Consider the following 26,653-nt stretch of genomic DNA (forward strand, 5'->3'; position numbering starts at 1 on the left):
ATTGATAATGTGTATGTGAAAATTATTTAATAATATTTATATTTTATATTTATATTTTTTAATATGTAAATTAAAAGTAATATTAAAAACAAGAATAAGCCAATGATTAAATTAAAGTTAATGTACAAAATTTAACATACAAAATTTAACGTATAAAAAAGCATAAGAAAAAAATACCTCTTGAGTAAGTTCTGCCGTATTAGTTGGTTCGTCTGGATTTTGTGAAGAATTTGATGAATCAGGTGATGTCATATTCCTAGTTGGGTCTGTGGAAAGTGATATACTAGGTCCTGCTATAGCAATATCTCTTGTAGATTCTTCAACATTTAACAAATATGCATGGATATCATTTAAACCAGAATTTATTCTATTATATCTTCCTAACGAATTCAAGTCTTCGAATAAATCTCTCTCATAATTTAAAAGCATAGAATCTAAGTTTTTAGGATGAACAAAGATAGGACGATGAACTATTGTATGAACATCAGTATGCCATCTTGAACCATTATTTAGATCTAAAGAACCTACACCTATGGTTTGAATATCCAAACCAAGGTAGGATTCAGGATCTATTCTTAATAAAGAAAGTAACAATGTTAATTGGAATAGTTCCTCATGATATAATTTCTTTATACACAACATTATGCTCTTTTTGTTTAATCACTTTCAATCAACAAATTTATTTACAAATCAAATTAATTTAGTTTATTATCACTGTGATATGTTCAATTCGTGGAATAAATAAGATTTTAAAAGACAAATGTTCATATTGAATTATTATTTTGTCGATGCTTTAAATTAATCCAAATATATTTAATAACATTTCCACAACTGTTCATGTTTTAACATATCAAATATAAATAATGTTATTTGCACGATTTTATAAAAGACAAATTCAAAACAGAGTTTTTAATTATTACTAGAGTTATCGAACATCACTTTTTAAACTTGTTTTTTTCTTTCTATATAAATAATATAGAATTTAAATTAAGTAGTTAAAAAAGATATTTTTTTATATTCTTGCTGGAGCAACTTATTCGACAGACTGTCAGAATGAAAATAAAGATTTGGATCTCTTTAAACAAGTATAGGTCAGTTACACGAACACAAAAATAACCTCAAAACACACACTACAACGTCAAACTTCAGTACACGTCGCGCACATCCTACGCATGCCTTGGATTTTGTTTGACAATTCAAGGCGATATTTTTTTTATCGATATTAACACTTTCTTTACACTGACACGTCACGGCAATTAGAGTAAAAAATAAAAATTTAATTTAATAGTAGAAACTGACAGATCTATGAACAATACCGGATTTAAAACTATTTTAAATTTTAATTTTTATTAAATATTCGAGGCCTGCGACAAGCGCCAAGTACCTCTTTTCTTAAATCATGTTGCTTTAAAGATATTGTAATTCTAACAATGATAACGTTATACTAATGCAATATAATGCATTTCACAGAGAAAAGAACTAGCACACCTTCCTGGGAGAGATCGTTCGCGATATGTGACTCAGCATTCACTCCGGCAACGTCGTTTCTCAGGGCTGCATAAAGTGCATGATTCTCCCTAATCAAAAATAATAGACGACTAATCTTTTTTACTTTTAAATTCATTTAATTATAATGGGATAAATAATTATTTCTATTAATATATTAAATTTTTTATTCTTATTTATACGAAATCAATCGTCATTTGTCCAATGTAGATATTTATAAATTTTAAAACAATATATAAAAATAATAATTTATATATGCACAACAAAAGAAAAATATATTTCTACATTTTAATTTAATTAATAATAATAATAATTAAATTAAAATTAAAAGAAATATAAATATAATCTATGTACATATATATGTACACATGTAGATATTTGAATTTTTTTAAACACATTATTAATAATGTATCAGTATAAAATATTTATATAACAGTACATATAATATATTGTAATTCATTTCATTTTCACTAGATTTTTAATGATGTAGAAGTTTATAATGATTGCGTAATGATTTATATTTATATTTATATAGACTCATTAATTTTTTTATTATTATTTTTATTCCACCTAAATGCGTAGAATTTATAGATAAGATAACTTTTTCTTTTTTGTTTCATGATTTAAAAATATATATTGAATTATATATATATATATATATATATATATATATATATATATATATATATATATGATAATTAATATATGATATATATGATAATTCGATCAATTATATAAAATTTTTTTTATAGATAATATTTCGTAATGATGAACATATAAAATATAAAAAAAATTTTTTTTATATAGTCATACAATTTTTTTTCATATACATATTTAAAATTTATTAAAAATAAAGAACAAAAAAAAATTAATCATGTATATAAGTACATGCAACTGTGTAATCACTATGAAATCAAATAAAATAAAGGAACTTCATTTACGATCATGTTGGTACACTGTGCGTAGTTGCCATATTCAAACTATTAATACAAGTAAGTATATGAGTAATCAAGTAAATACGTGACATGTATAAAACAATTATATATATATATACAAGAAAATGAATATATACGTATATATATATATATATATAAATAAAACAACATATATATATATATATATATATATGTATTATATATTTAATATATATCACAAATAAAAATATTAAAAATATTCATATATTTATTAATCTACCTGATTCATAAACTGTGTTGATTTCAAATTCATCGCATCGTTGCCGGGTGACAATGATGTCATACATGGTAAATCTTCTATTTGAAGCATCTTGAAGTCTCTATTAAACTTTTAATTTTAAAATATATATTACTTTGAGAAGAATCACTGAAATACTGATCAATATTAAAAACTGAAAATTATTAGAATGGAAACTGAATTATTTTAGGATGAAAATAAAACACATTACGTCACTTAACTTCGAGAAGCACACGCATTTTAATAAATCGTTCTTTGAAAGTAATGTGAACTTTCAAATCTTTGATCACATTTTACTTAAAACTCAATGACAAATATTCTTAATAAGATTTTTCTTCGCGTAATGATGCAATTATTAGGATCGACGCAAAAGCAACCGTCTGTCGTTCCAGTATGAGATAATTGGAATTTTTCTTGAACTACGTCACTATGAGCTAGAACCGCGCTATTTGAACATGGCGCGAATAACAAATATGTATACAGATTCTGTTATATCGACGTTTCCGATATGCTGACAAACACGATTACAGAAGAGACTTAACATTCAACGTATTTTTTTCTATCTCGAGGGCAATTTCTTTATCATTGTAGCGTTATTTTTAATTATCGATTCGATTTAAAATAATTAGTAATATCGTAATATTAAAACTAATATTTGAAATTGAAACTAAACTTTCATATAAAATTACAAATAAAAAAATAGAATAAATATTTCATTATGAAATATCTTGTAGACATATATGAACTATATGAAACATTTTATATTTATAAGAACTATTATGAGACAAATAACTGGGATAATGATAATTCTATATTATATGCACTTTTTTTTTCAATTATAAAAAACTGTTTTTACCAAAAAAGGATTAGAAATAAATTTTTATTTTGATAAGAAATTGGAAAAAAATATTTTGCATATTATTTTTACTTTTTTATTTTATCAGATTTTTATTTCTTGTTATAATAACTCTATAACTTATTATTTTAAAACATTTTTGTCATATATCAGAATATACTACAAGATTATCATTGTAGAAATATATTGAAAAACTGAGAATGCAATATTTATACGTAACATCTATTTTTTATGTTAAAGATTATAACGTACAATATAATTTTGAAAGAGAAATAATGAAAATGAAAGCGCGTTCAATTGATATTCCGTATTTTGTCTGTGTATTATCGTCCGCAAAATAATAGGATAAAAATATCGAAATCAGTGCCATCTTCAGAGTGCCGCAAATGAAACATAAAAATAAAGGATGCAAAAAATAGTGGGAGAAGAATAGAGATAAAATAAGAATTGAGAATCATCTCTTGAATAATTTTGACGTTCAATAGATGGCGTTGAAGATCAATTCTTAGCTTATCTCTTCCACTATTTTCTCTTTTTATATAGTTCAATTTACAGATTCCAGAGATGGCGTTGATTTCTCATTTACTTTATATCAAAATCAAACATGATTGCCGATTATAATTACCGATTATAAATATGGATTGAAGAATATGGATTGAAAATATATATAAATATAATTAAATAATTAATATTAACTAGAATTAAGGATTTTATCATTGTTATAAGTTATTTAATATTTTTGTCATCATCGTCAAGTTAAAAATATCCTATTCTATAATTTAGTGATATCTTTGGATTAAAAAATAAACAAAATTTCTAAATATATTTAAAAATTGAAAATAACAGATAGGTTTCCTTTTTCTTTTTTTTTCAAATAATAATTAATAGTTGAAATTATTAATTATTTTGTCATTGTTTCTCGTAATTGAATGAGCTTTGAGTGAATGAATGCAAAAATTATTTTAAACATATAATATATTCATTTGTATGCTTGTACATATCTCGCATTCTTTTATACAACAAAATATCTATGACAACAGTATAGTAGAGAACGGTATACAATATATAGTTATATCAATAATTCATTCATAAATATGAGATGCAAGACAGCCTCGTTCTCTTAAGACATAACATTATCGAGTCATGATTGCATAAAATACATATAAGTATGTACTCTTCTTGATTACTCTGATGTCCAGTCTTTCGGTAGAACTTTTGCATCGGTTTTTCTCCGCGTCTAGTAGATTTGATTTATCATTTAAATCGTTTCATAACAATATATATATATATGTGTGTATATGTACACATACATATATGTTGTTACCTCGATCGTATAATATTCGATATAATTTTGCGTTTAATACCACAATAAAGAGCGGGTTCCTTCTAATACTGTTAGACCTTTGTAATAACGTTAAAAGAAAATAGTTGGTAAAACATAATAATCGTGCATGACTTTCATGACGTGTGACACTTACGATTAGTCGTAAATCTGTTTGTAAAGGAACATGACGATCTGTGCGATTTTCGTCGTTGAACGAAAGCGTCGATAAAACTGCGTTATACTTCTTAAACGATATACTTTCGGCTATAATACGAATGTTGTAAAGTAGGCCAATCGGTTCGTGCTCCCTTCGTAATCTTCGAAATATGGCGAACCGGCGAACCGAACGCTTTCGCAAATATCAATGGGGCGATTTCGTTCGTTAAATCTTTAACAAGAGAGAATATCCGTTAGTGAAAAAATATGCTATTTACATGTAAGGTATCTAGTTGTGCGTCGATTCATTAATTCGCCGTTGGAGTGTATCAAAATCTACTTAAAGGGATCAACGATTTATGCAGCCGTTATTTTTCATCGATCTTTTCTTCTTCTTCTTCTTCTTCTTTTTCTTCTTCTCTTCTTCTTCTAAATGTAAACATGCGCGTATAATAATTCCGGCCGGAGAATCCTAATCCGATAAAAATCGACGATATTACTTACACAAGAAATATCGTTACTCGTCGGGATTCGAAGTAATTGTACTCTGATCGAAAATATGTAAAAAAATGGCATAAACCTCGAAAAAAAATGGTATTTTTTGTTCGCGGGGAATTGCAAGCATCGTCGGCAGTTTTTTCGATACATTTTACGGGTAGAGATCAATCGTGTTCTATCATTATGTGCTCTAGCGATGAAACAACTAATTATAACGTGAATTTTTCTCTTTTGGATAACGAGTGCTTGATTGTTTAACGAGAGCGATGAGAACACGCACGATTCAATATTCGATCGACCACTGGATACGGACAGTGGAAGGTAAGAGACGCATAGAAAATAGTTTCTCTCCGATAAAATCCAAACGTATACAAGGTGTCTCGAGTTCTCTCTTTCTTCCTTTCTTTCTTTCTTTTTTTTCTTCTTCTTTTCGATCGAGCTAATAATTTGTTTCGCGTAGTAATCTACTTGTACTCGTACTATACATATCATACATACGACACCTCATCGAATATTCCCCCTACATTTAACATTGTACAATTAATTATTTAGATTTTTCGCTTTAGATTTAACCTCGAAATGCTAAATAGTCGTTAATTCTATTAAAAATGAAACGGAATAAAACGGAATCCCTTCCCCCCTCCCCCAACATTTCCCTGCTTACATCGTTTCGTGTTTAACGTTTATTGTCGATAGATAACAATTAGAAGAACGTAGGAAATACTGGGATATATCTAACGATAGATCGATGCAAATTCAAGATCGTTGTTAGCATTTCAAGATTAAAGAATCCAACGCCAAAATCGCACGAATATTTTTCTTTCTTTCTTTCTTTTTCTTTCTTTTCTTTTCTTTTTTTTCTCCCTCTTTATAAAGGCCAGCAGAAATTTTTGGCATTCAACATATTTTTTATGCATCTAAATACCTTTTTCGATACACTCGATCACACAGAGCACACAATTCCCTTATACGCTAATATGTACATACCATACAAAGCATCACAAGATTACATACATAAATTTATACACTTTTTCATAATAAAATATCCGATTCTCTATTATGCTACTTCATACGGAGAATGATCAGCTCCACGCGCATAGATATATAATTCCGCGCATTCAACTTTCCGTTTCTTACGATACAAATACACGACACATGGTACATCTATTTTTCGCAATTATCATTACGAAGGATTTAATTCTCTCGTAATACGTTCTTTTTATTCGGGGCCAAATAAATCTTCTTTGTCGATTTACCGTTTTCACGAAACTAGAATTTCCGCTCGACAAAGATTTGGCCGATTATAAATCTTCTTCAACGTTGATATGCTACTTATATTTAACCGATTGTTGTCCACAATCTTTTGTTTCATTTACCGAATGAAATTTAACGTCGTTCGTCGTCCGCCTTGATCTTTTATTTACAACATACGTCACGCTATTTCGACGCGAGGAGTAAGCCAAGATTCCTCCAAGCAGGAGATTTTTCATTCGATCGTCGTCCATTATATTACGTATAATGTAAATTGATTTTTCGTAACTGTACAATTGACATTTATCGCTACAAAAATCTTTATACCGATAAAATAATAATCGCGTAATAAATATTTGATAAACTTTGTAACTTGTACGTTACACATTACGGACGAAGCCCGAATCGAGACGATTTCTTAAATTTCTTACGGACAAACAAAATCTCAAATGTCTAGCAACGAAGTGGCACGTTATCTTACTTACATACGCGTAGACGAATTGTATTCCGTGTAATTGAGTAATAAACGATTAGTCAACGGATATTTGTTTCATAATCGATAAGATCATTCGAAGACGCGAAGAATGATTTTGTGACCGAAATATCGTACAATTTAAGTGATACACGTGTCGGATACACGCTCGTCTAGATACGCACGTCTTCTCTCGATTCGCGAGACGATCGATTTCGATTTGTTTCGTCTGGAAATTTTAAAAATATCCATATCGTGAATCGAGCGATATCGTTTAAATTAGATATCTCGGACTTTGGACAAAACGTAAATTGCCCTCAATTCGAAATTTATCCGTAATTAAACGCACTACACGATAAATGTTAATCGAATAAAAATCTTACGTACATACATACATGCATACGTACATACATACACACACACATACATACATACATACGTACACTAGCACAGGCCAAAATATTATTCCACATTACCGATAGTATTACGGCTACTCTTTTAACACACGATTGATTCGATAAAATACGTAAATAGCATTTCTCGTGAAATTTCGTTACCATTCGCGTGGTTGAATCGCTGCACTGGATGGATGGATCGGGAAGAGGGGAGGGAAAGAGAGAGAGAGAGAGAGATAGAGAGAGAGAGAGAGATAGAGAGAGAGAGAGAGAGACAGGATGGGTATCACTTGGATGGAGATGACTCGGGTCGCTCCTCGTAATGTAAAGTATAAGTAAGTACGTACGTATTTTGGGAGACTAAAGTATCAACGTTAATAGGCGTAGGTCGTTAGCCCCTTTCTTCCCGGAAAACGTTGGGTTACCGACTACCCTAGGAACAACGTTGCTAGCATTTTCTCGCTATAATCTTTTTCTTTTATACATATACCTATAATAAATCCAATCTTCACGCACCGCGTGTATAATAAATAAAGTACTTTCGAAAGTGCGTATAAATCGGTGTATAATGCGTTTTACACGCTATAGGTAAACAATTCGGCTTCGTTTCGATTGGTCGAAAGATTGTTTTCCACGAATACGGTATTAAACTTTGGTATTTCGATCTTTAACCGGCGAAAATAATCTTTCGACGCGTATGACGGAAATGGGTGACATTTGTTGATCTGCGAATTATGCGTGTAATATACCTAACTAACTGGTAAATAAACGATTCGATTATCTGGCCAAACGGATACCAAGTATACCTTGCTTTTCCTTAGATATCGTATCACGCCAAGGTATCGCGCGTCGATGCGTATCGCGAAAAACGCAAATAACGTTACGAAACGCATGGATGATGATCTCGCATCGTTCCTGTCCCATTCCCGGTAAACAAAGGGTTAACTCGTCTGAACCAAGTTCAAATAATTCACCAGCCATCGATCAACGATATCCGCATTCTCTTTTACCCAATGAATATTGAACTTGATCGTTTCTAGACTTTGTTCCAATGCTCGTTGACCACTTCCGACATCCACCTTTTTAAAGAATTCCGAGACCTACGATTTAACGATGAAAAAGTTGAAAACGCATTTTCTTCTCTTTTCGATCAATCGAATCGATCAATCGAATTCTCCCGGGAGGAGAAAAAAACTTTAGCGACGAAACGTTCGTTCGAGAGTTCGATAAAAGATCGTATATAAGAAACGAAAGAATATATACGAACCTCGTGGTAGTCGTATTCCGTGAAAAAGTTGGAAACCACGACAGATATAAGTCCGCTCAACGATCCATTGCCAAGTAAAACGTGTATCTGAGGCCAATACGCTTTAAGATGACGCCACACGAGAAATTGACCGTCGGAATTGGTGGCGACGGAAATTATAACGGTTTCCATGTCTTGCGATTTCACCATATCACGGTCCAACGATCGTAAAAGATAACGTTGCAGCAACCAAGAATCTGTGCTCGCTCCCAACGCTTCCAACATTATCAGTTTCTCGCTCGATACTTGAGTCTCTTGATAATTTTCCCAACAATGATTCCACTCCTTTTCACCGCCAAACTTGATTCCTATCATGATTTCCATCCATTTATATCCAATCCATATATTTTTCTTCTATAATTGGGCAATTGTATGTAAAAAAAAAAAAGATAATTACCTGCAATGTACACTACATTCCGTATATTGGGCGCGATCCGTTTACCTTTCAACATCCAATCATCGAAAAGGGATTTGGCTGGTTTTACCACATCTTCCAATTTTATAGACACGGCCGATTGAAGTACGGCGATCCTCAATAATCTGTGGAGAGGGAGAAAAAACATATATATATCTATACAAAAGAAGATTCGTTTCGAATTCGATTCGAACGTGTTATACATCGTTCTCGTACGATCTAAAAGAGATACGCATCGAGCGCGTAGTAAAACTATTATTAATGTACGATTATGAGTAGTTACTTCTTCAAGTGAGACCCCTCGTCGGACCAACCCACGTATTTCGTAACTGGAGTCAAGAGTTTTTTAAAAAACGAGATATATCTTTTGTATCCAGGACTTTCGCTCAATCTTTCTTTCCAAGAATGCAGATATCTGAGCGCCGTGGTCCACGGCGCGTAATCCTTTTCCTTCAAGAGATAAAGGGACAATTGAAGAGGAACGGTGGCGTTCAACTCGCCCGCCTCGCACAACGTGAACGCATCGTCGATAAGATTAGCACGGTCCGCTGGACTAAACTTGGTGTGGTCGTTCAACAAGGTAGTGATGATCGATGCCCACATCTCTTCCGGATAAGTTACGCGATAAAATCCACTTTGATTCACGTTACATTTTATATATTCCACGTCGCTGGGTATCTCGAACGTCACTGAAAATAAATAATTGTTTAAATATACACGCGTAAGGGGCAACGAACGCTTCTCCAATCATTCGATTCCAACGCTCGGGTCACGTACCGTCGGTTAAATTCATCCACACGTTGTGAAGTTTGCGCGGTTCTTTGTCCGTGTAGTAGCTCAAAGGGATATACCATTTGTAGTCGAACGACGATTTCGTCCGTTGCGATTCCGTATCGTTTTCCTTCGGCGAAATTAGAAATCTCTTCTGAGTCGCTGTGATCGTATTCCCGTTACGCGTAATCGTGATCAGAGGAAATCCCATTTGCTGCGTCCACGTGTCCATAATAGCCTGTCGGATGAGATTCGATTTAAAGATATATATACACATACATACACACATATATTATATTTATACGTATGGTGAATAAAAGATAAATAAAAGATAAATAAAAAATGGAACGACGTATTATGGATAAAATTATAATAATATATCGGTATAAATTTATACCTACTTTCACGTCAAAAGTATTATTGGCATGTTTGGTAAAGGCCGCCCAAAGATCGTTCGTATCTGCATTTCCATACGCGTGCGAATTCAGATAATCGTTCAATCCGCTTTTGAGAACGTCCTCGCATAAAAAGCCTTCAAGCATGTTTAGAATGGAAGCACCCTTATTGTAACTGATATTGTCGAATATCGCTTCGATCTCGTTCGGATCTTTGACCTGGACGCTTATAGGATGACTGCTGGCCAACGCGTCGAGATCGAGAGCCGATTGCGTTTTCTCTAATATAAACTTGTCCATCATGCTCCACTCGGGTGAAATGTGATTCACCCCCTTGTACTCGAAGAAACTGGCCGCCCCCTCGTTCAACCACAAGTCGTTCCACCATTTCATAGTGACCAGATTACCGAACCACTGATGGGCCAATTCGTGAGCCACGATCGTACCGATCCATTCGTGAATGTTGGTCGACGACTCTTCCGGGTCGTAAAGTATCGACGTCTCCCGATACGTGATCAGGCCCCAGTTTTCCATCGCCCCGGTGCCAAAATCGGGGATAGCTATCAGATCTACGGAATGGAGATCAATGGACCCGAGATTTCGCGCGTTGAAAAGCACGCGTTGAGAAGAACGCGATAACGAGGAAATCATGGAATCATTTTGCACGAACCTTGTTTAGGCAGCGGATAATGTACCCCGAAAAAAGACTCGAAGTAATCCATTATACGAGCGGCTGTTGTCACCGCGTATCTCGCCTGCGGGAGCATCGCCTCCGACGCGTAAACGCTCACGGAGATATTTCTTTTCGTTAATTCCGAGACTCGCTTGAAATCGCACACCACGAACGCCACCAAATACGTGGACATCTCTACGGATTCTTGGAAGTCGTCGCGGAGCTGAAAATTTGTTACACGTGTGCGATACAGATTATATTGCGCGCATCAATCGTTTCGATACTCACGAGTCCCGTGCCCATGTAAAATCCCGCGTCCTCGGTGTTCATTACAGGCATGTTGCACAACGCGATGTGAAATCTGTCTCTGAATATCGAAACCTTAAATTTAGCTTTAAATTGTGGTTCGTCGAAGCATGGAAATGCCGAGCGTGCGTACGTAGGTTCGAAATGGGTTGTTGCGAGGTACCTAAAGTTGGGAGAGAGAGAGAGAGAGAAAGAAAGAAAAAAAAAAGAGAGAAAGAAATTCGGTTAAAAATTTACTCGAGATAGAAACGCGCCTTCAACAGATTTTCCAAACAGAAAATTATTACAGTTTCAGAGTGACCTCTTTTCTCCTTCCGGGGTAACGTAGCTGCTAAGATAAAATCCCTCCAGTTCGCTGCTAAGTTTCGAAATGAACCTCAAATGTACCGTGTAATTTCCCCTCTTTCGAAATTTACTCTCTTCCAGTTCTAAATATAATTGTTGGTGTTTCGGATATTCCAGCAATCTCGAAATTTTTAATCTGTGCCCTTTACGGTCTTGAATCATCTAAAAAAAAACGAACGAACGAAATTATGTGCGTGCGTTGTCTGTGTGTAATTTAAAAAAAAAAAAGGAAAAAAATTTACACTCACTTTCTCGTTTATTGTCAAATTTTTACTATGGAAGACGATATAGTTGGTCTCTCTATCGACGTAGAACTCGATCGTGACCTGTCCTGAAAGTGCAAATTAACGAGTTAATCGTGCCAACAATCATTGCGTATATAATTATCGAATATATATATACGTCGTTTATTTACCTTTTACCTCTAACGTTGTAAGATTTGGATGGATGGTGATATTGTACCTGGTAGGATGCGCAAACGTAGGCAATCTCACGTTATTCCAAGGGAACACCTGTAACGATTCCGTTCGATCTTTATTTTTAAACGATTGAATAAAAAAAAATACGCGCCAAAGACGCGATCTATCTATCTATCTATCTATCTATCTATCTATCTATCTATCTATCCGTTTTCCGCGTATCCGATGATAAAATTTCACGAACGATCAACGGTACCTCGAAGCGTTATAGCAGTCACTATGTATATATATATATATGTATATGTACTATAGATCACGATGACGTGTTACGATTGATTTCCCGCCAACACGTTTCGTAGTTCGTTCACAGTTAGCTTCGAGCCAAGCATGTCTTGGTGCGACCATTATAATGCCGACACACACGAAGCCTATATTACAACGTACGTTGCATTATATTATAAAGATGACGAATCGAATACGTATTTCACACTTTGGACGCGTTCTAATTTGCAACCCGAATAGAATCGAGCGGGATATTAATTTGAGGAATACGTCGTCGTGTCTGGAATATGCGTTACGCGAAATAGACACGATAGGATGTTTCCTTGACATTACGATATCAAGGGAATAATAAAAATAATAATAGTAATAATAATAATAATAATAACAATCATACCTCTCCATTAGTCGCAAGAGGCTCGCTACTTTTTTCATCGTCCTCGATATCCACGATGGCTGGCTTCTCTCCAGCGCAAGGGCAGTCTATTAAAAACAAAAAAAAAAAAAAAAACGAGAAAACCAATAATACAAAGAAGGAATAACGGAGGAGCGTCGAAACTCGACGAACGATTTTTTGCTCCTTATTATTTACAAATCGATGGAATTTTACACTACCGTTTTGTGGTCCCGCGAAGGCAATGATGAGTGATATGGCGAAAAGGATCGCAAAAACAACGGTAGCTATGCAGAGAGCCCTTTTTTGAGAACACACAATTCCATTATGCTCGTAAATACTACGTTTGTGCAATCCTGTGTTACTGTCTCCTGGAACAAAGGATCTCCTGAAGAGTGATCCAATCTTGTATACATACTTACACAGTTAGTCGCAATATTATCGCGATATTTGATAGTTTATTAACGTGAACGACTATTGGCGTTGATGTTAAAAAACAAGAAAGAAAGAAAAAAAGAAAAAAGAAAAGAGAAAAAAGAGTAAAATACAAACGCGAGCGACGAGGTTGGTAAAGTTTCCAAACATAAAATGTCTACTAACGTGAGAAACAGGTTTCCCGTCCTCGGTTACACACTTGACCCAGATTTTTGATTGTCGAGAGACGAGCGACAGTGACGTTAATGCGGTTACTCCGAAACACGTGAGACGCTCGTGTATATTTTATTATCGAATTCCAGTTTGGAAGATCGTAATTTTACAATTGGGGGAGGGGGCAGGAATGCACGCGTTGGGCGCAGCATTGGTTCGATGGTTGAAAAGAGAGGAGGGTAGAAGTAAACAAAAACGTAAACGAAGCTTTTTCGAGGGCGAGAGACGTTTTCGCGCGACAAACGTTAGGTACGCGTCGTCTATCTGTTACGGAGATGGATGGACGAACGATCGTTTACGCGCACGTAACACGCGAGGTTGTTAACTACGATCCGGTCGGGATTAAAATTTGAATGGGAGAGCGAAGGCGAGAGATCGAGGCGAGAAATAGGCGCGTTTTAATTCGAAAGATCAGAAGCTTCTCCTTTATTGATCGCACGCACGTGCTCCTCGTATAGTCTATTCGTAGCCCGGAGGGTCGTAAGTGGGCCATCTGGTCGAACGATTGGAAAGGAAAAGAAAGGATCGGCGTGCGTGGAAAAGAGAGGGAAAACAAAAAAGGGAGGGAAGGGAAAGGGATGGAAAAAGAAAAGAATGGGGGAGAAACGGGGGGAAAATCGCGATTCTCTGTTCCGTTGAGCGGCGCGCTGTCTCACCTGTCAGAAAAGCAACGTCATCCACATCTTGCTCGCTCATCGTGAACCGATTCGGCGGCGGTCTCCGACGAACGATTTCTTTTACCTGACCGTCGTTCGTGGCATATAAAATTTTGATCAAGGGCTCTCTCTGTTCAGCCAGAATTCGGGCGGTCGTACTCGTGGCTCCCTGCTTCCCTTAATGCTTCCCTCCTCGACTCATACACGGATCGTGTACACGGTTGTTGTCGGTGTGCGTCCAGTGTCAAGGTCAAGGAATCACCGAGGAAGGCTCGACGTTTTTACCGGGGATTCGCGATGGACACGGGATGAACGAGCTCTCCTTCTTCGTCGTCCTCGTTCCGTTCGCTCGGTTTATTTCGATTCAAAGGCTCGACCGGTAGAGGCGAAGTTGGTCGAGTAGACGGTGGAGTAGCGAGCACGAGCACGAGCACGAACACGGAGACGAGGACGGGCACGAGCACGAGCACGGGCACGAGCACGAGCACGGGCACGAGCACGGGGATACTCGTAAAATCACAATGAGCACAGGTGCGAAGAAAACGGGGACGAGGACGAGGACGAGGACGAGCAGAGGCACGAGCAGGAGCACGAGCACAAGCACGAGTACGAGCAGGAAGCCGAGTAGAAGCGCGATCAACGAGGCCCCGACGAGGACCCGCGACAACGTGACGATGCACGAGCTTACGAAGTCACCGAACAGCTCGACGATGTCGGCCAGTCTATAACGCGCGACGTGCCTTGACATTTCATTGGCATTAAAGCGTGAATATAGCGACTGCGGAGTTAGGCAGAAATGGCGACTTTCCAAACCCCTTGGTGGCGGATCGCTTTACGGGGGTGGATTTGCAGCTCTCGCCACGCCGCACCTCGCTTCGCCTACCCTCCTATCGGAGGTGGTTGCTTGCTTTTACCGTGGCGCCATCCGTGACCCACCCTTCCAAAGTCCTTCTTCCCCTGTTTTATTTCCACGCTCGGGTTGGTAACAACATTCTCTACCATTCTTTCTACCTCTCGCTTTCGCCCTCCGATATCCTAATATCTTTTCTACGATCGTATCGATCTTACGTACCTTCTCAACGTCGATACCCTATTCCTTCCGTTATTTTCTTTTGTCTTCTATATATTTTATTCGATCGTTTAATATAATAATAATGTATTCCTACGTACTGTACGATAACAAACGGTAATATCAAGTCAAATCGAAGGTAAAAGAGGAGGGAAAAGGAGAAGAAAAGGAATAAGGAGAAAAAGAAATAGTCAACGTTCAAGTTTTTTGTGCTGGAACATGATTTTTCATTCCAGTTTACCGTTGACACAATTATCTACTTTGCAAAGCTATTCAACTGTATCGAGTATCGACACTTTAACATTCGATACGACGAGGGGAAGTATGCGCGTGATACGTCCGAGAACTCTCGTTTTTGCATACGATAAAGGAACCGACGATACACGTATAATCGTTACATCCTATACATATTCAATAGCTGCTGTTTCGTTTTTTTGTCCCCGTTCTATTCTCTCAAGATGAAACCAGTTTAACCTTAATCGTAATAATCTTATGCTACGCGAAATATATCCTCTGATACGACGATGTCCTGGAAATTGCTTCATCAATTTAACACGTAAAAACGAGAGTTCGTACAAATTCGTATGCATTATCGTCTGATTTATCTTGCTTTTAAATCGTAGCGAGTTATTAATCCGTCAATCTTGATTATTCGTCCCGATTAATAACCGATATGTTATGATGACGTTGATGACGAAGATGATGATGATAATGATAATAATATCGATTATTGATTATTAGTCGAGTAAAATTGACGAATGATGAAAAATCGCAATTTTATTACGAATAATGTAAAATAATCGTATATATAAATCGTATATATATATAAATAATCATATGTAAAATAATCGTATAACAATAATATTATAAATAATTCGGAAGAGATCGAGCATCGAATACGGAAATAATCAATCGGATCGTAAGTGATACGTCGATAATAATTAACGAATAGCAATTTTTATTCTGAAGAGATTTCAGCGTTGGAACGAACGCTTTGGGAAAGCTGACGTTATCGAAAAAGAAGCGCGAAGTCGATGCGAGAATCTAGCAGATACGAAAAATTGGAACGGATCGATGTGAAACGATGTGCGAGCGTGGAATAAAATTCTGTCCTCGTATTACCGATTATGGATTCGCCAAGGATCTCTTAGAGAAGTTTTCGATTCATAGTAGTGAACTTGAGCGATACTCGAACCGTTCGAATCGTCCAAGTTCAATATTCTTGACGGACAAAGTCTCGATTGAATGCTGACAATGGCATTCGAACTGGGGAAAGAGGGAACATTTCCGTTTCTCATCTTCTTTTTGATCCGTGAATCAAGCCCTAAGGTTACCAACGTTTCTCTTATGTATCCAGTAAATCTTGTCTATCTTAACTGTGACTTGTGATCTAAAAAAAAAACTGATGAATATAAAAATAATTGTGACAAATATACAATACGGGTATAAAAGCTACGTTCTTTTTTTTTTATAAGATTTTTAAAAATTCATCGTGCGCTCTATCAAAGATAGCAGACGTTTACGATGTTCGTAAAAATATTTTACAACGTTACGCAAACTTACTCGAGTAACTCGAGTTGACAAGTATGTTTTCGAATTTTCGACGAGTATTTCGGTAATACGAAATTCATCGATTCGTTACTTATCGAGAATAAAAAATCGTGCAAAAATCCGAATAATTTTTAAAATTCGAAAACAAATCTATCCTCTGTTCTAAAATAAAACAGGTCACAAGTTCAAAAGTTCAGATATCTATAAATGTTTCGCTTCTCTATCGATATTGATCATATTTTGGAAACGTTAGAATAGTGTATAAATAAACTCGATCAATTTAAAAATATTCTCGCGATTCCATTACCTCGTTTTGACAATTGATATTCCTCATTTGTAACGTTATTAAAATCTTTGCAACAATTTTGAGTTCTCGTCAAAATCATTATTATATTCGCGTTAACGAAGTTTCACTAGTAATGAAAAAAATTCCTTTTTGGGATTCTTTCTTTTCTTTTCTTTTTTTTTATAATATGCTATTTTCGAAGAGACATCGAAACGATCGATCGAAACGAGAGCAAGAAATAAAAGTAGAGAAAAATTAAAAATTTATAAACAATAATTTATAAAGAAAAAGAAAAAAGAAAAGAATCGAAATTATTCGAATTATTCATCGCGTCGAGAATGAGAAAAAAAAAAAAGATTTTTCTCCGAGGAAAAAGCATTTAAAAAGCGAGATCGCGAAACACGGCGGCGTTAATGAAAATTTCAGGTTAACAATCCGTGCGACAGTAGGCTCGAGCTTAGCGGTAAGTTGACTCGTTAAGAGAGTAGTGAAGGTTGGGTTACAAGTGGGTTTTTACTCACCTGAATTTATCGGGACCTCGGTGGTGGTGTTGGCAGTCCCGTTTTGGCCGGGACTTCGCGAACTCGAGGTTCTACCCAAAGGCTCCATCCGGATCGCCTCGCTGCTTTCTCGCGTCGAAGTTCCCCCTGGCATTTTCCTTTCTCCTCTTCCCCCTCCGCTTCCCTTTTTATCCGGTAACCTCGCACCGCGTCCACTTTCGAGCGGAACGTACACCCTTCCTCCTTCGCTCCACGCGAATCACATTCTTCCACGTTGATTTCCACGCTTTTCAGCAACGATCCACTTTTGTCTTCTTCTTCCCTTTCATTCGTGTCAACGGATCGAGAAATTTTCATCCGACTACGGCCAACTTTCATTCGTTCGAACGCAACGTTCCTCGCTTTTCACCAATCTTTCGCTCCTATATCTACATTCGATACCGATATTCCACATTCTTCGTTACGTTTATACTTTATATTTATATTTTTCATAGTAGACGGATATCACTCAAGGCGAATATTGGTCCCAATCGCGAAACTTTGGTAAAAAAAATCCAAATTTATATAAAACAATATTTCTTTCTTTCTTTCTTTTTTTCTTTCTTTCTTCCTTCCTTTTTTCTTTTTCTTTTTCTTTCTTTTTTAAATCTCGTACAAATACTGTCGTTTTATAAAAGGGATCGATTCGTTTTTAATTATTACGTCCACTCGGGCAGTGCACAGTGTACGAATCGTTGTCGAAAGACATCAATAACATTATCAATTATAATTGCACTAATTTTCGTAGTTTTTCGCGTGAATATATATGTAAATATCTATGCTTAACTTAAAGATAAAGTGCACTAATCTTGATAAATTATCTCTACTCGATACGAGGAAGTTGTAACTCATACGTACATACGTGAAGTTTAGTCGTATTTTCGAAAAATATAAGCGAGCGAATCGACAAAGTTGCAAATTAAGATAATTCGTGGCTATTACGTATATATGTTCTGTTTTTATAAACAAATGTATGTTTTCATTTCGTTCTTTTATAAACAAATGTATGTTTCTTTATTATTATCATTATAATATCGTAAGATATTTCCTCGGTGTATTGTTAAACACGATACCTGGAACAAAATACAAAACACGATAATGTTTCGATACAAAGAAAATTCGAAAAGAATGACTTGAGAGATAAAAAAAAATCGATCGATTTTTCTATTTACGCGTAAATATATTGGGACATACGCAGGATCGTTTATGAAATAAGTAATAATCGTTTGAGGATAAGTAGATCGCAATTTCCATTTATTCGTTGGCCGCAAAGCGAGAGATCCGTGAAAGAATGTATTAATTTCTACATCCGCTCGGAGTTATTTAACGGAAGAGCGAGATGACGCGCCTATAATAACATGTATAAAACAACAATTGTCGATCATTTTACGATTTGCCGCCAATTACAACCCCTTGCTCGTTCCGTTCGAGAACGATGGTTCGAGCCTAGTAGTACACTCTAGAATAACATTGTATTTCGTTTATTTCGAATCGATGATAAAATAACATGTAATAACGTTTATAAATTGTTATTGATTTTATCAGGTTTATAACGTGTAAAAAACAATGTGGGTGTATAGGTCAGATCGCACGTTGTATATATACATTCAAGGCATATTTTATAAAGTTATTTATGTAACGACAACAAAGTTGTTAATTATATGCACCAATATCTACCGTTTTTTTTTTTTTTTAAGTATCCTCTCGTTTAGATATCCTCTGAAGCGTTATTTAAAAGAGAGAGAGGGGGGGAATTATCCATAGACAATAGACGCTAGATCGCTACATCTGTGCGAAACTTTTATTTTAAACGGCAATTATAAGCCGAGACGTTGTAATTAGAGTCGTCGAGAATCAGAGGACCGGCAGAATAATCACGAACGACACTTTCTTTTCATTTCGGTGGCAAGTAATTATGCATTTGCCGAGACGGATGCTTTCCACATCCACGGTTCGACTTCATTGCCACTAATTCGCGCTCATTGTGCAATCTCTTGTTTACACTCGTTTCTCTTTCAAAACTCTTCTTCCGCGCATAGTTTCGATATCGTTAATCGTATACGTATCGCGTAATAATTACGAATGTTCCGTTTCTCTCCGTGTATTCGTATCGTTGAATGCATTAACCGTATCGAAATGCAAATTGTAATTTAATAATTTTCTTGTAGTTTTATTATATACGTAGATGCACAATTAAAAGTTCGCTCGGTATTGAAATTCTTGAAAGATCAAAATTATATAAACGATACATTATATAATGATACATCTATATCGAATAAGACTTCAACATTGCCAGAACATTGTTCGTTCGGTTCATAGAATATTCAAAGAATCGCGATAATTAATAAATTTGCGTTTACGAGGGACGTAGTTTTTTTACAAATTTTTTTTTTAAAATGATTAATTATACGTTAATTTTGATAATTACGGATTTAATAGTACAAATGAATTGTATATTTTTTCTCGTAGTTAGTTTTGCTTACAAAAACTTTACTAGCAATTCTATTTATACTACGTTGCATAATAAATGATATGCATCGTGCAAACGAGTGAAGGTTGCGAGAAAATTATCTCTAATTTCTGGATGTTTTTGTATCTAACTTTGTTATTAATGCTACGTAATATTTCCTTCGAAATGTAAATTTTAATCGTGCGATTTCGATATTTTTATACGAGACGTTTTTCAATTTAAAAAGCACAATTATTTATTTTTAATATACTATGGTGCGAATAACAATATGCTCCTTTGATGGGTATAGCTAGTTAAAATGTAAAGATTTCGATCGACACGTTTTACAGAGAAGATACAAATTTCTCGAGAAAATTTCTAAATATTAATTTTTAATTGGTTTCGTTATCGGTCGAGTTGGAGTACGGACGAAGTCCGGCGAATTTCTCGCCTTCTCTACTTTCCTTCGTAAATTCGAGGAAGCATCGTGCGAGACGAGTTTTCTTATTCGCCGAGCGAATCTTCAACGAAAAGGGAAATAGTGCGCAACATTTTGTTTCATCCTTACTTCTGTACACGGGTAACAGCATTTGTGTGCGCGTGTGATACACGAACGCTACCTCGTGATAGAACGTTGACCCTGCCCAGTTCGCGGTCGAGAAATCCCTCCAAACAAACGAAACCGTTAAAATACAAAGACTCGTGCGTCCACCGATATCGTTACACCATATTTTCCAACTGCTTAACGATACATCTATATACCTACGTGTAAAAAAAAAATGAAATCGAAGGAAAAAAGAGAGACGCGAAACGAGAAAGGATCAAAGGAAAAATATGCGAATTTGGGATATGCGTGGTAATAAGGGACACGTCGAATGGAGATGAAAGCGAAGGAAAAGGAAGAGAAGGAAGAAAAAAGAAAAGAAAGGAGAATAGAAAACTAACCTTGTTCCCAGTGAGCAAAAGGATTCGGTCGATTCGACGGGAAACGAAATCGATCGATATTCGAAATTCGACGTCGACGACGACGTTGAAGGCAGAAATGTAGAAAATGCGGCTGGAACCGGCACTTCACCTCTCTACTTGTCAACTCTACTACTCAAACATCGGAAGCGGGAGGAAATATTTATGCGCGCCGCGGCAGATTGAACGGATCGAAGTTGGAGAAAAGAAAAAGGCGCGGTGGCGTGTCGGGTGTTGGACGATCGCATCGCTGCCGATGATTAAACTCGACGGACGACTGTACGGATGTACGAGGAGACGATGGGAGGCAGCATCGTCCGTGTAAACGGTCGAACGGTGAGAATGGCACTGAGCGAGGGGAGTTTGAGAATCGAGCGTGGCTAAATTTCCGGACGCAGGGAGGCGCGGCGGTCAGGATCAGCCACAGGTTGCGCCCGCCTCGTTCACGCAGGCCGGGCATCTTGGCTGATCGTAAAGCGGGGAGGAGGGAGAGGACACCCTCTATGCCCAAGCGACAGAAAGAGAAATCGATTAACTTAACATCCACAGCTACATACCCCTTCTTTCCTCCAACGTTCACGCGAGTTACGATTTCGATCGCTTTCGAAATAGACTTTCAACCTACCCCGTCGTATTTTAACTAAATTCCACTCGATCGATCCGCTTCCTTTTTCAAACTTTCCAAAATATTCTTCGTGCATACGCATATGAATAAAAGTAATAATTAATTCGTAGATATATTATATTGTAGAGAATAACGCGAAAAAGAATAAATTCGATTCATTTTGTATCGATTCGTTCGATTTAACGGTATTGAACGGTATTGAACGGTATAACGATTGTATCGCAAACGAGGATATATTTAACCCGTTACCTGTGTCGATATAACAAAATTACGATAGAAATGAAATGAACATGTTTTAAATTTTGAATCGAATCGCATTAATTAATAAGATTGAATAATATTATAAAGCGAAAAATATATATATATATAAAATTGATATAGCAAGTAAGATTAACGATTGATCGATAAGTTATCTATAATTGATGATAAATGAATCGAGTGGAAACTCGATGTTCAACGACCGTATGCAGTGTTCACGAAGGTATTCGAAGCTGCTCTATATTTTATTCCAACAAAAATGAAGGTAAGTAATAATTAAATCGTTTAATCGTTACAATCGAAATGAATTTCTTTTTTATTCGAATCGTAAAGTTAATTATTACGTTAGATGTCATTTCATATGGGTGAAAACGAAGTTATTTTGTTTGACGAATGGCATCCGATAGATTGGCAAGGTCTTGGATGGTCTATGGTTGGTGTTATTCTCATAGCATCTATATACGAAGGGATAAAAAATTACCGGTGAGAGATTGTTCTTCTAATGAGTAAGTAATAGCATATATCGTTTTGTATCACGTGTTAACATATTCGTGGGATCTTCGACGAATATTCGAATCGATTCTAGATAATAGATAATAAAAAACGAACGCACGAAAATATGATATACGAAAATACGTCGATCCAGCCTTATTTATCGAGTTGTAAGAAATTTAAATTGGCATAATGGAGCGAGACGGAAATGGACGAAGACGAAGCGGTCTGATTCCGTTTCCGCCTCGCTCCATCTAACGCCAATCTAAATCTTTTATAACTCGATAAATAAAATTCGACCAACATTTTCGTATATCAATTTTTTTCCATTTTCGTTAAGAATCGATTCTCGAAAAATGTTCCACGAATATATCAACACCTTTTGTACGGAATAGCGGATCTAAATCTATTAATATCCTTTCTTCTTTCTATCTTAGCGATCACTTGTACATCAATACAACACGTTTATGGAAAAATAAAGAAATTAATAACAGAGGGTACGTATTATACTTTATTTAAGATATTTAAGAATATCGATCGATATTGAATCGATATTCCGCCTCGATGAATAATACTTTTCTTTTTCATAATTGTTTTTTATTTATTAATAATACAGACTATTGCACTCTCGTTTAATTTCAGAACATTACTCTTTTCCAAAATACATTTTCTTCAAACGATTATTCACATTATTCAACTGGTCATAGGATATTGTCTTATGTTGATATTCATGACGTACAATATTTGGCTTTGTATCGCAGTAGCATTGGGCACGGGTCTCGGTTATTGGCTGTTTTCTTGGGATAAATCGAACGGTGACAGCGATGACTGCTGCTTGTAAATTTTACATCGAATACGTATTTTATCCTGATATCGATATCATTTTGTCCCCTAATATAAGACACGTTATAATTGTAAAAATTGTGATATTCTTAATAAATTTTTCATACCAATTTTTCTATCATTCGTTGACATTCTATATTTTACATATTCTACATTTATCGTATCGTTTCAATTTTTCTTCTTGTCTTTATTTAATATATAATTATTATATTTTTTTTTACTTACGTCACGTATTCGAACTTTTAAGAATTAATTCACAATATAATTTATTATGGATTTATCTTTCTGTATTCTTACGTATAATAATTTTATTTTAACACGTACGCTATATACGTATGATAAATATTCATTTAAATGTATTTTTTTTATTTTATAAACTTATATTAAAAAAATATAAATATAAATATTGAAAGATATGTTCATTTTAATTGTTAAATTATATGTTTCGTAAATATTTTATTATATATTACATATATATATATATATTGCACGTATCTATAGATATTATTGACTGTGGTAAATGTTCCATTCAATTGGTTACGTTATCTAATCGTACTTTTACATTTATTGTAGAAGGTAATCATATATACAGAGTGTTAATGTATTTGGATCATCATTTGATGTGTCGCTAGTGCAAGAGGATTTTATCATAGATCAGAAATAAAATATACTTTAGAATTAATAAAAAGTAATAGTAATACGAAGAATTAAAAATGAATATGAGATTTAGAAAAAAATTTGAAACTGTGAACGAAATTATATTCGGATGGGATAAATTTAACGCTATAACATTTTTTATTTTCATATTACTCTTTTGTGTGTGGTGTTTTACATTTTTTTTTACGTATAATTCAAATACCGTACAAGAAAATCAGTCAGGACATCAACATTAACAAAGAACAATCATTTTCTTCGATTCAAAGATGTTAAAAATATAGGTAAGCATTATATATATATTTTTTTTTTTCTATGTGCGTATAATTGAAGGATATTTAATACGATATTTAATTTAATTGTTAAATTAAATAAAAATAATTATTCGTGATATCATTATGTTAGAATATTAATAAGAATCTCAATTCACTTAAAATAAAGAATCATTTTGACAAACAACTTGTATCAAGCAACTTGTAACAACCATATCGAAACGTGTCAGAGATTGGACGATATTCTCGTTAAAATTAGTAACGATGCGATTTGATCGTTTGTTTGTTCAAAACAAAGATAACTATATATGCATGCGATGTAAGATATATTTAAATGTTCTGATTGAAACGGAACTCGTTATATCGAAATAAATTTTTTTTTTTTAAAGGAAAAAAAAAAATCACGTCATTCATTCTTATTTATTCTTATTTATCTGTGTTCCTGTTACTAGCGGAATTTAAATATAAATTCACATGGATGGTACGAATCATGAAGTCAATTACACTTGATACGACGCATAATTTCACGCAATTTACGTTTGTTCGATACACGCTCTCATGGAAAAAGAGACAGAGCGTGAACGAAGCGCTTTGTGTCACGATACTTGTCACGAGACTGAATGTTGGACGATACAATCGATGCAATAAAAATTTATGGACATTTCATTTCTATCTATTTAATCAAATTATTTATTTATTTTATTTTATTATACTTGTATGTAATCAGAAATAAATTTGCATGTATTAATTTCTACATTTCTTTCTTTCTTTATCGCGATGAAGATGGAAAGAGAGAGGAAAAATTTGAACGCACCTCGCATTTAAAGAGACGAGACAAAACGAATAATTGGATAAGAATCGAGATTGGCACTAAAGAAGAACGACTGCATCGTGTCAAACGTCGAAATAACCGAGTCTTATTATTATTTTCAAGGATTATGTCACGCGTTTATTTCGTTTGTTCCGTCGGTCGGTCCGAGGGACGTACGAGTTGGCGAGAGATCAACAGTTATCGCGCACTCCTTTCGTTTCACCGCTATTCATCCGCTTTTTTTTCCGAGACACACCCTTCCAACTTCACCGCATCCACCCGCCTTGGGCGGCCTTTGTGCATTAAGCCTTTTCAACCCGATAATCCATAGAGATTACAGCTCAACGGTTCGTGGTCCTTCGCCTTTTTTATTTCCTTTTTCCTTTTTTCTTCTGTCTCAACTTCCTCCTCCTCCATCTTACCCCCTAAAACATTGCTCATTTACAACGTGATCGTATTTATCATACGCGAGATACGATGCATACCTGCATATCTGATTTTCACTAATGTCCCAACTTCTCGCGATATACACGTTTCATAACGATTGTGTTCAGAAACGAAATTAGTTCCGAATCGTTTCAAACTCGGTTTAAAATTCCATTCCATTCCTTGAAACACGGTGTTTCCCCCTTCTTACGATTGAAATTTTCTAAATCGAAACAATTTAGATTCATCGTGATCAATAATGGTAGTTTAACGAACGAAGAAGCGCTTAAATTTTAGCATAATATCTGATCGAATCTCGAAATTGTTCTAATCTTGAAAAATTTTCACAATCTTATCGCTCATCTACATGATAAAAGAGCAACGTAAAGATATAACGGGGGATAAAATAGCGAGTAAGCTCGCGATTATACGGTTGATTAAGGTGAATCGGTGTAAAGTGCATTAACGGATTATCGCGCAAACTTGAAGCTTTGTTTGCACATGGATCGAAGAAAAGCTCGCACGTCCAACGGTTTTCTCGGAGGAAATGGTAAACTGATGGATCGAATAATCGGAGAGAAATTGTCCCCGACCATGCAGACGCCAAGGGGTGTAGATGTACGCGTAGCGCGACCGGTCGATACTGGCGTCGGCTGCTAGTAACCTATGCATTCTCCTTTTACGCACCGACATCCCCTCAAACCTCGCGTTTCCTCTCTGATTCCATCTCCTACCCTCCACACCATCCCTAATAATCTCCTAACTCGACCCACCACCGTGCATTCCTTCGCTCGATCGAGTATTCGCGTTTCACGCTTTTCTTCTTCCTTTATTTTCCTCTTATTTTTTTATTATACGTATATCACGTAACTGGTTCAAACTAATTTCCCTACCTTCGATATTATAATTTTAAATGATACAGATTTACGCGAAATTTTTTTTATATAAAATTTTCTTAATATCTTTATCAAACAATTTAGTTTTGTTAATATTATCGTTTTCATCATTATACTTCGTAGAATTATCCGATTTATCTATTATTAAATCTAAAGGTTGAAACGAATTTCAAATCGTCTAATTGCACAAATTTGAAATTCATTGAAAAGCTCGATCGCTAAAGAGATATGGGGTTGGTTCG

The 26,653-nt window shown here is 35.2% G+C and overlaps 3 protein-coding genes and 1 long non-coding RNA gene across 9 annotated transcripts in view; 1 reads left to right on the top strand and 3 right to left on the bottom strand.

Moving 5' to 3' along the window:
• The window catches only part of LOC108004299 (segmentation protein cap'n'collar), a 75,344-nt gene extending 72,165 nt beyond the window's left edge, over positions 1–3,179 (bottom strand). The window contains exon 1 of one of the 2 annotated variants that reach the window (XM_017067084.3): positions 2,701–3,179. In XM_017067084.3, the coding sequence (XP_016922573.1) occupies positions 2,701–2,790 (90 nt within the window). In that variant the 5' untranslated portion in view covers positions 2,791–3,179. Of the gene's footprint in view, positions 1–177; positions 1,539–2,700 lie in introns of those variants that run through there. The other variant, XM_017067083.3, reaches the window with a different exon arrangement.
• A 1,352-nt stretch (positions 3,180–4,531) lies between these two features.
• On the bottom strand, positions 4,532–21,256 carry LOC108004302 (glutamyl aminopeptidase). 4 transcript variants are annotated; one of them, XM_017067092.3, is made up of 15 exons: positions 21,117–21,256; positions 17,705–18,795; positions 13,195–13,341; positions 12,977–13,062; positions 12,297–12,393; positions 12,130–12,212; positions 11,838–12,043; positions 11,519–11,699; positions 11,228–11,453; positions 10,564–11,126; positions 10,169–10,400; positions 9,675–10,080; positions 9,374–9,516; positions 8,938–9,284; positions 4,532–8,770 (listed from the first exon to the last, which is right to left on the bottom strand). In XM_017067092.3, exons 2-15 carry the CDS (start codon positions 17,835–17,837, stop codon positions 8,612–8,614), a joined length of 3,009 nt encoding a protein of 1,002 aa, XP_016922581.1. In that variant the 5' UTR covers positions 17,838–18,795; positions 21,117–21,256; the 3' UTR covers positions 4,532–8,611. The 4 variants fall into 4 exon arrangements, with proteins under 4 accessions (XP_016922581.1, XP_016922579.1, XP_016922583.1 ...); XM_017067090.3 differs by having other exon boundaries at positions 13,195–13,344; XM_017067094.3 differs by lacking the exons at positions 17,705–18,795; positions 21,117–21,256 and adding an exon at positions 14,278–16,128.
• Positions 21,257–21,529: 273 nt separating this feature from the next.
• On the top strand, positions 21,530–23,473 carry LOC108004298 (high affinity copper uptake protein 1-like). Of its 2 annotated transcripts, none has more exons than XM_017067080.3 (4): positions 21,530–22,282; positions 22,367–22,500; positions 22,947–23,006; positions 23,152–23,473. In XM_017067080.3, exons 1-4 carry the CDS (start codon positions 22,277–22,279, stop codon positions 23,348–23,350), a joined length of 399 nt encoding a protein of 132 aa, XP_016922569.1. In that variant the 5' UTR covers positions 21,530–22,276; the 3' UTR covers positions 23,351–23,473. The 2 variants fall into 2 exon arrangements, with proteins under 2 accessions (XP_016922569.1, XP_016922571.2); XM_017067082.3 differs by having other exon boundaries at positions 22,267–22,282; positions 22,367–22,523.
• Positions 23,474–23,889: 416 nt separating this feature from the next.
• Positions 23,890–26,440, bottom strand: LOC133667814 (uncharacterized). The gene is made up of 2 exons (XR_009833436.1): positions 25,575–26,440; positions 23,890–25,514 (listed from the first exon to the last, which is right to left on the bottom strand). It is a non-coding gene; the product is annotated as an uncharacterized LOC133667814 (long non-coding RNA).
• Positions 26,441–26,653: the final 213 nt, after the last annotated feature.

This window comes from Apis cerana, linkage group LG1, assembly GCF_029169275.1.
Source record: "Apis cerana isolate GH-2021 linkage group LG1, AcerK_1.0, whole genome shotgun sequence".
NCBI classification, from domain to species: domain Eukaryota; kingdom Metazoa; phylum Arthropoda; class Insecta; order Hymenoptera; family Apidae; genus Apis; species Apis cerana.

Bases quoted from the DNA above. Each gene is read 5' to 3' on its own strand.
- LOC108004302 (XM_017067090.3), bottom strand. From the start codon at position 17,837: ATGCCAGGGGGAACTTCGACGCGAGAAAGCAGCGAGGCGATCCGGATG. The intron at 11,454-11,518 runs GTGAGTATCGAA...ACAAATTTTCAG, and splicing joins TTTACATGGGCACGGGACTC to CTCCGCGACGACTTCCAAGA. The intron at 8,771-8,937 runs GTTCGTATATAT...GTTAAATCGTAG, and splicing joins CGGAATACGACTACCACGAG to GTCTCGGAATTCTTTAAAAA.
- LOC108004298 (XM_017067080.3), top strand. The intron at 22,501-22,946 runs GTGAGAGATTGT...TTTCTATCTTAG, and splicing joins GAAGGGATAAAAAATTACCG to CGATCACTTGTACATCAATA. The intron at 23,007-23,151 runs GTACGTATTATA...GTTTAATTTCAG, and splicing joins AAAGAAATTAATAACAGAGG to AACATTACTCTTTTCCAAAA.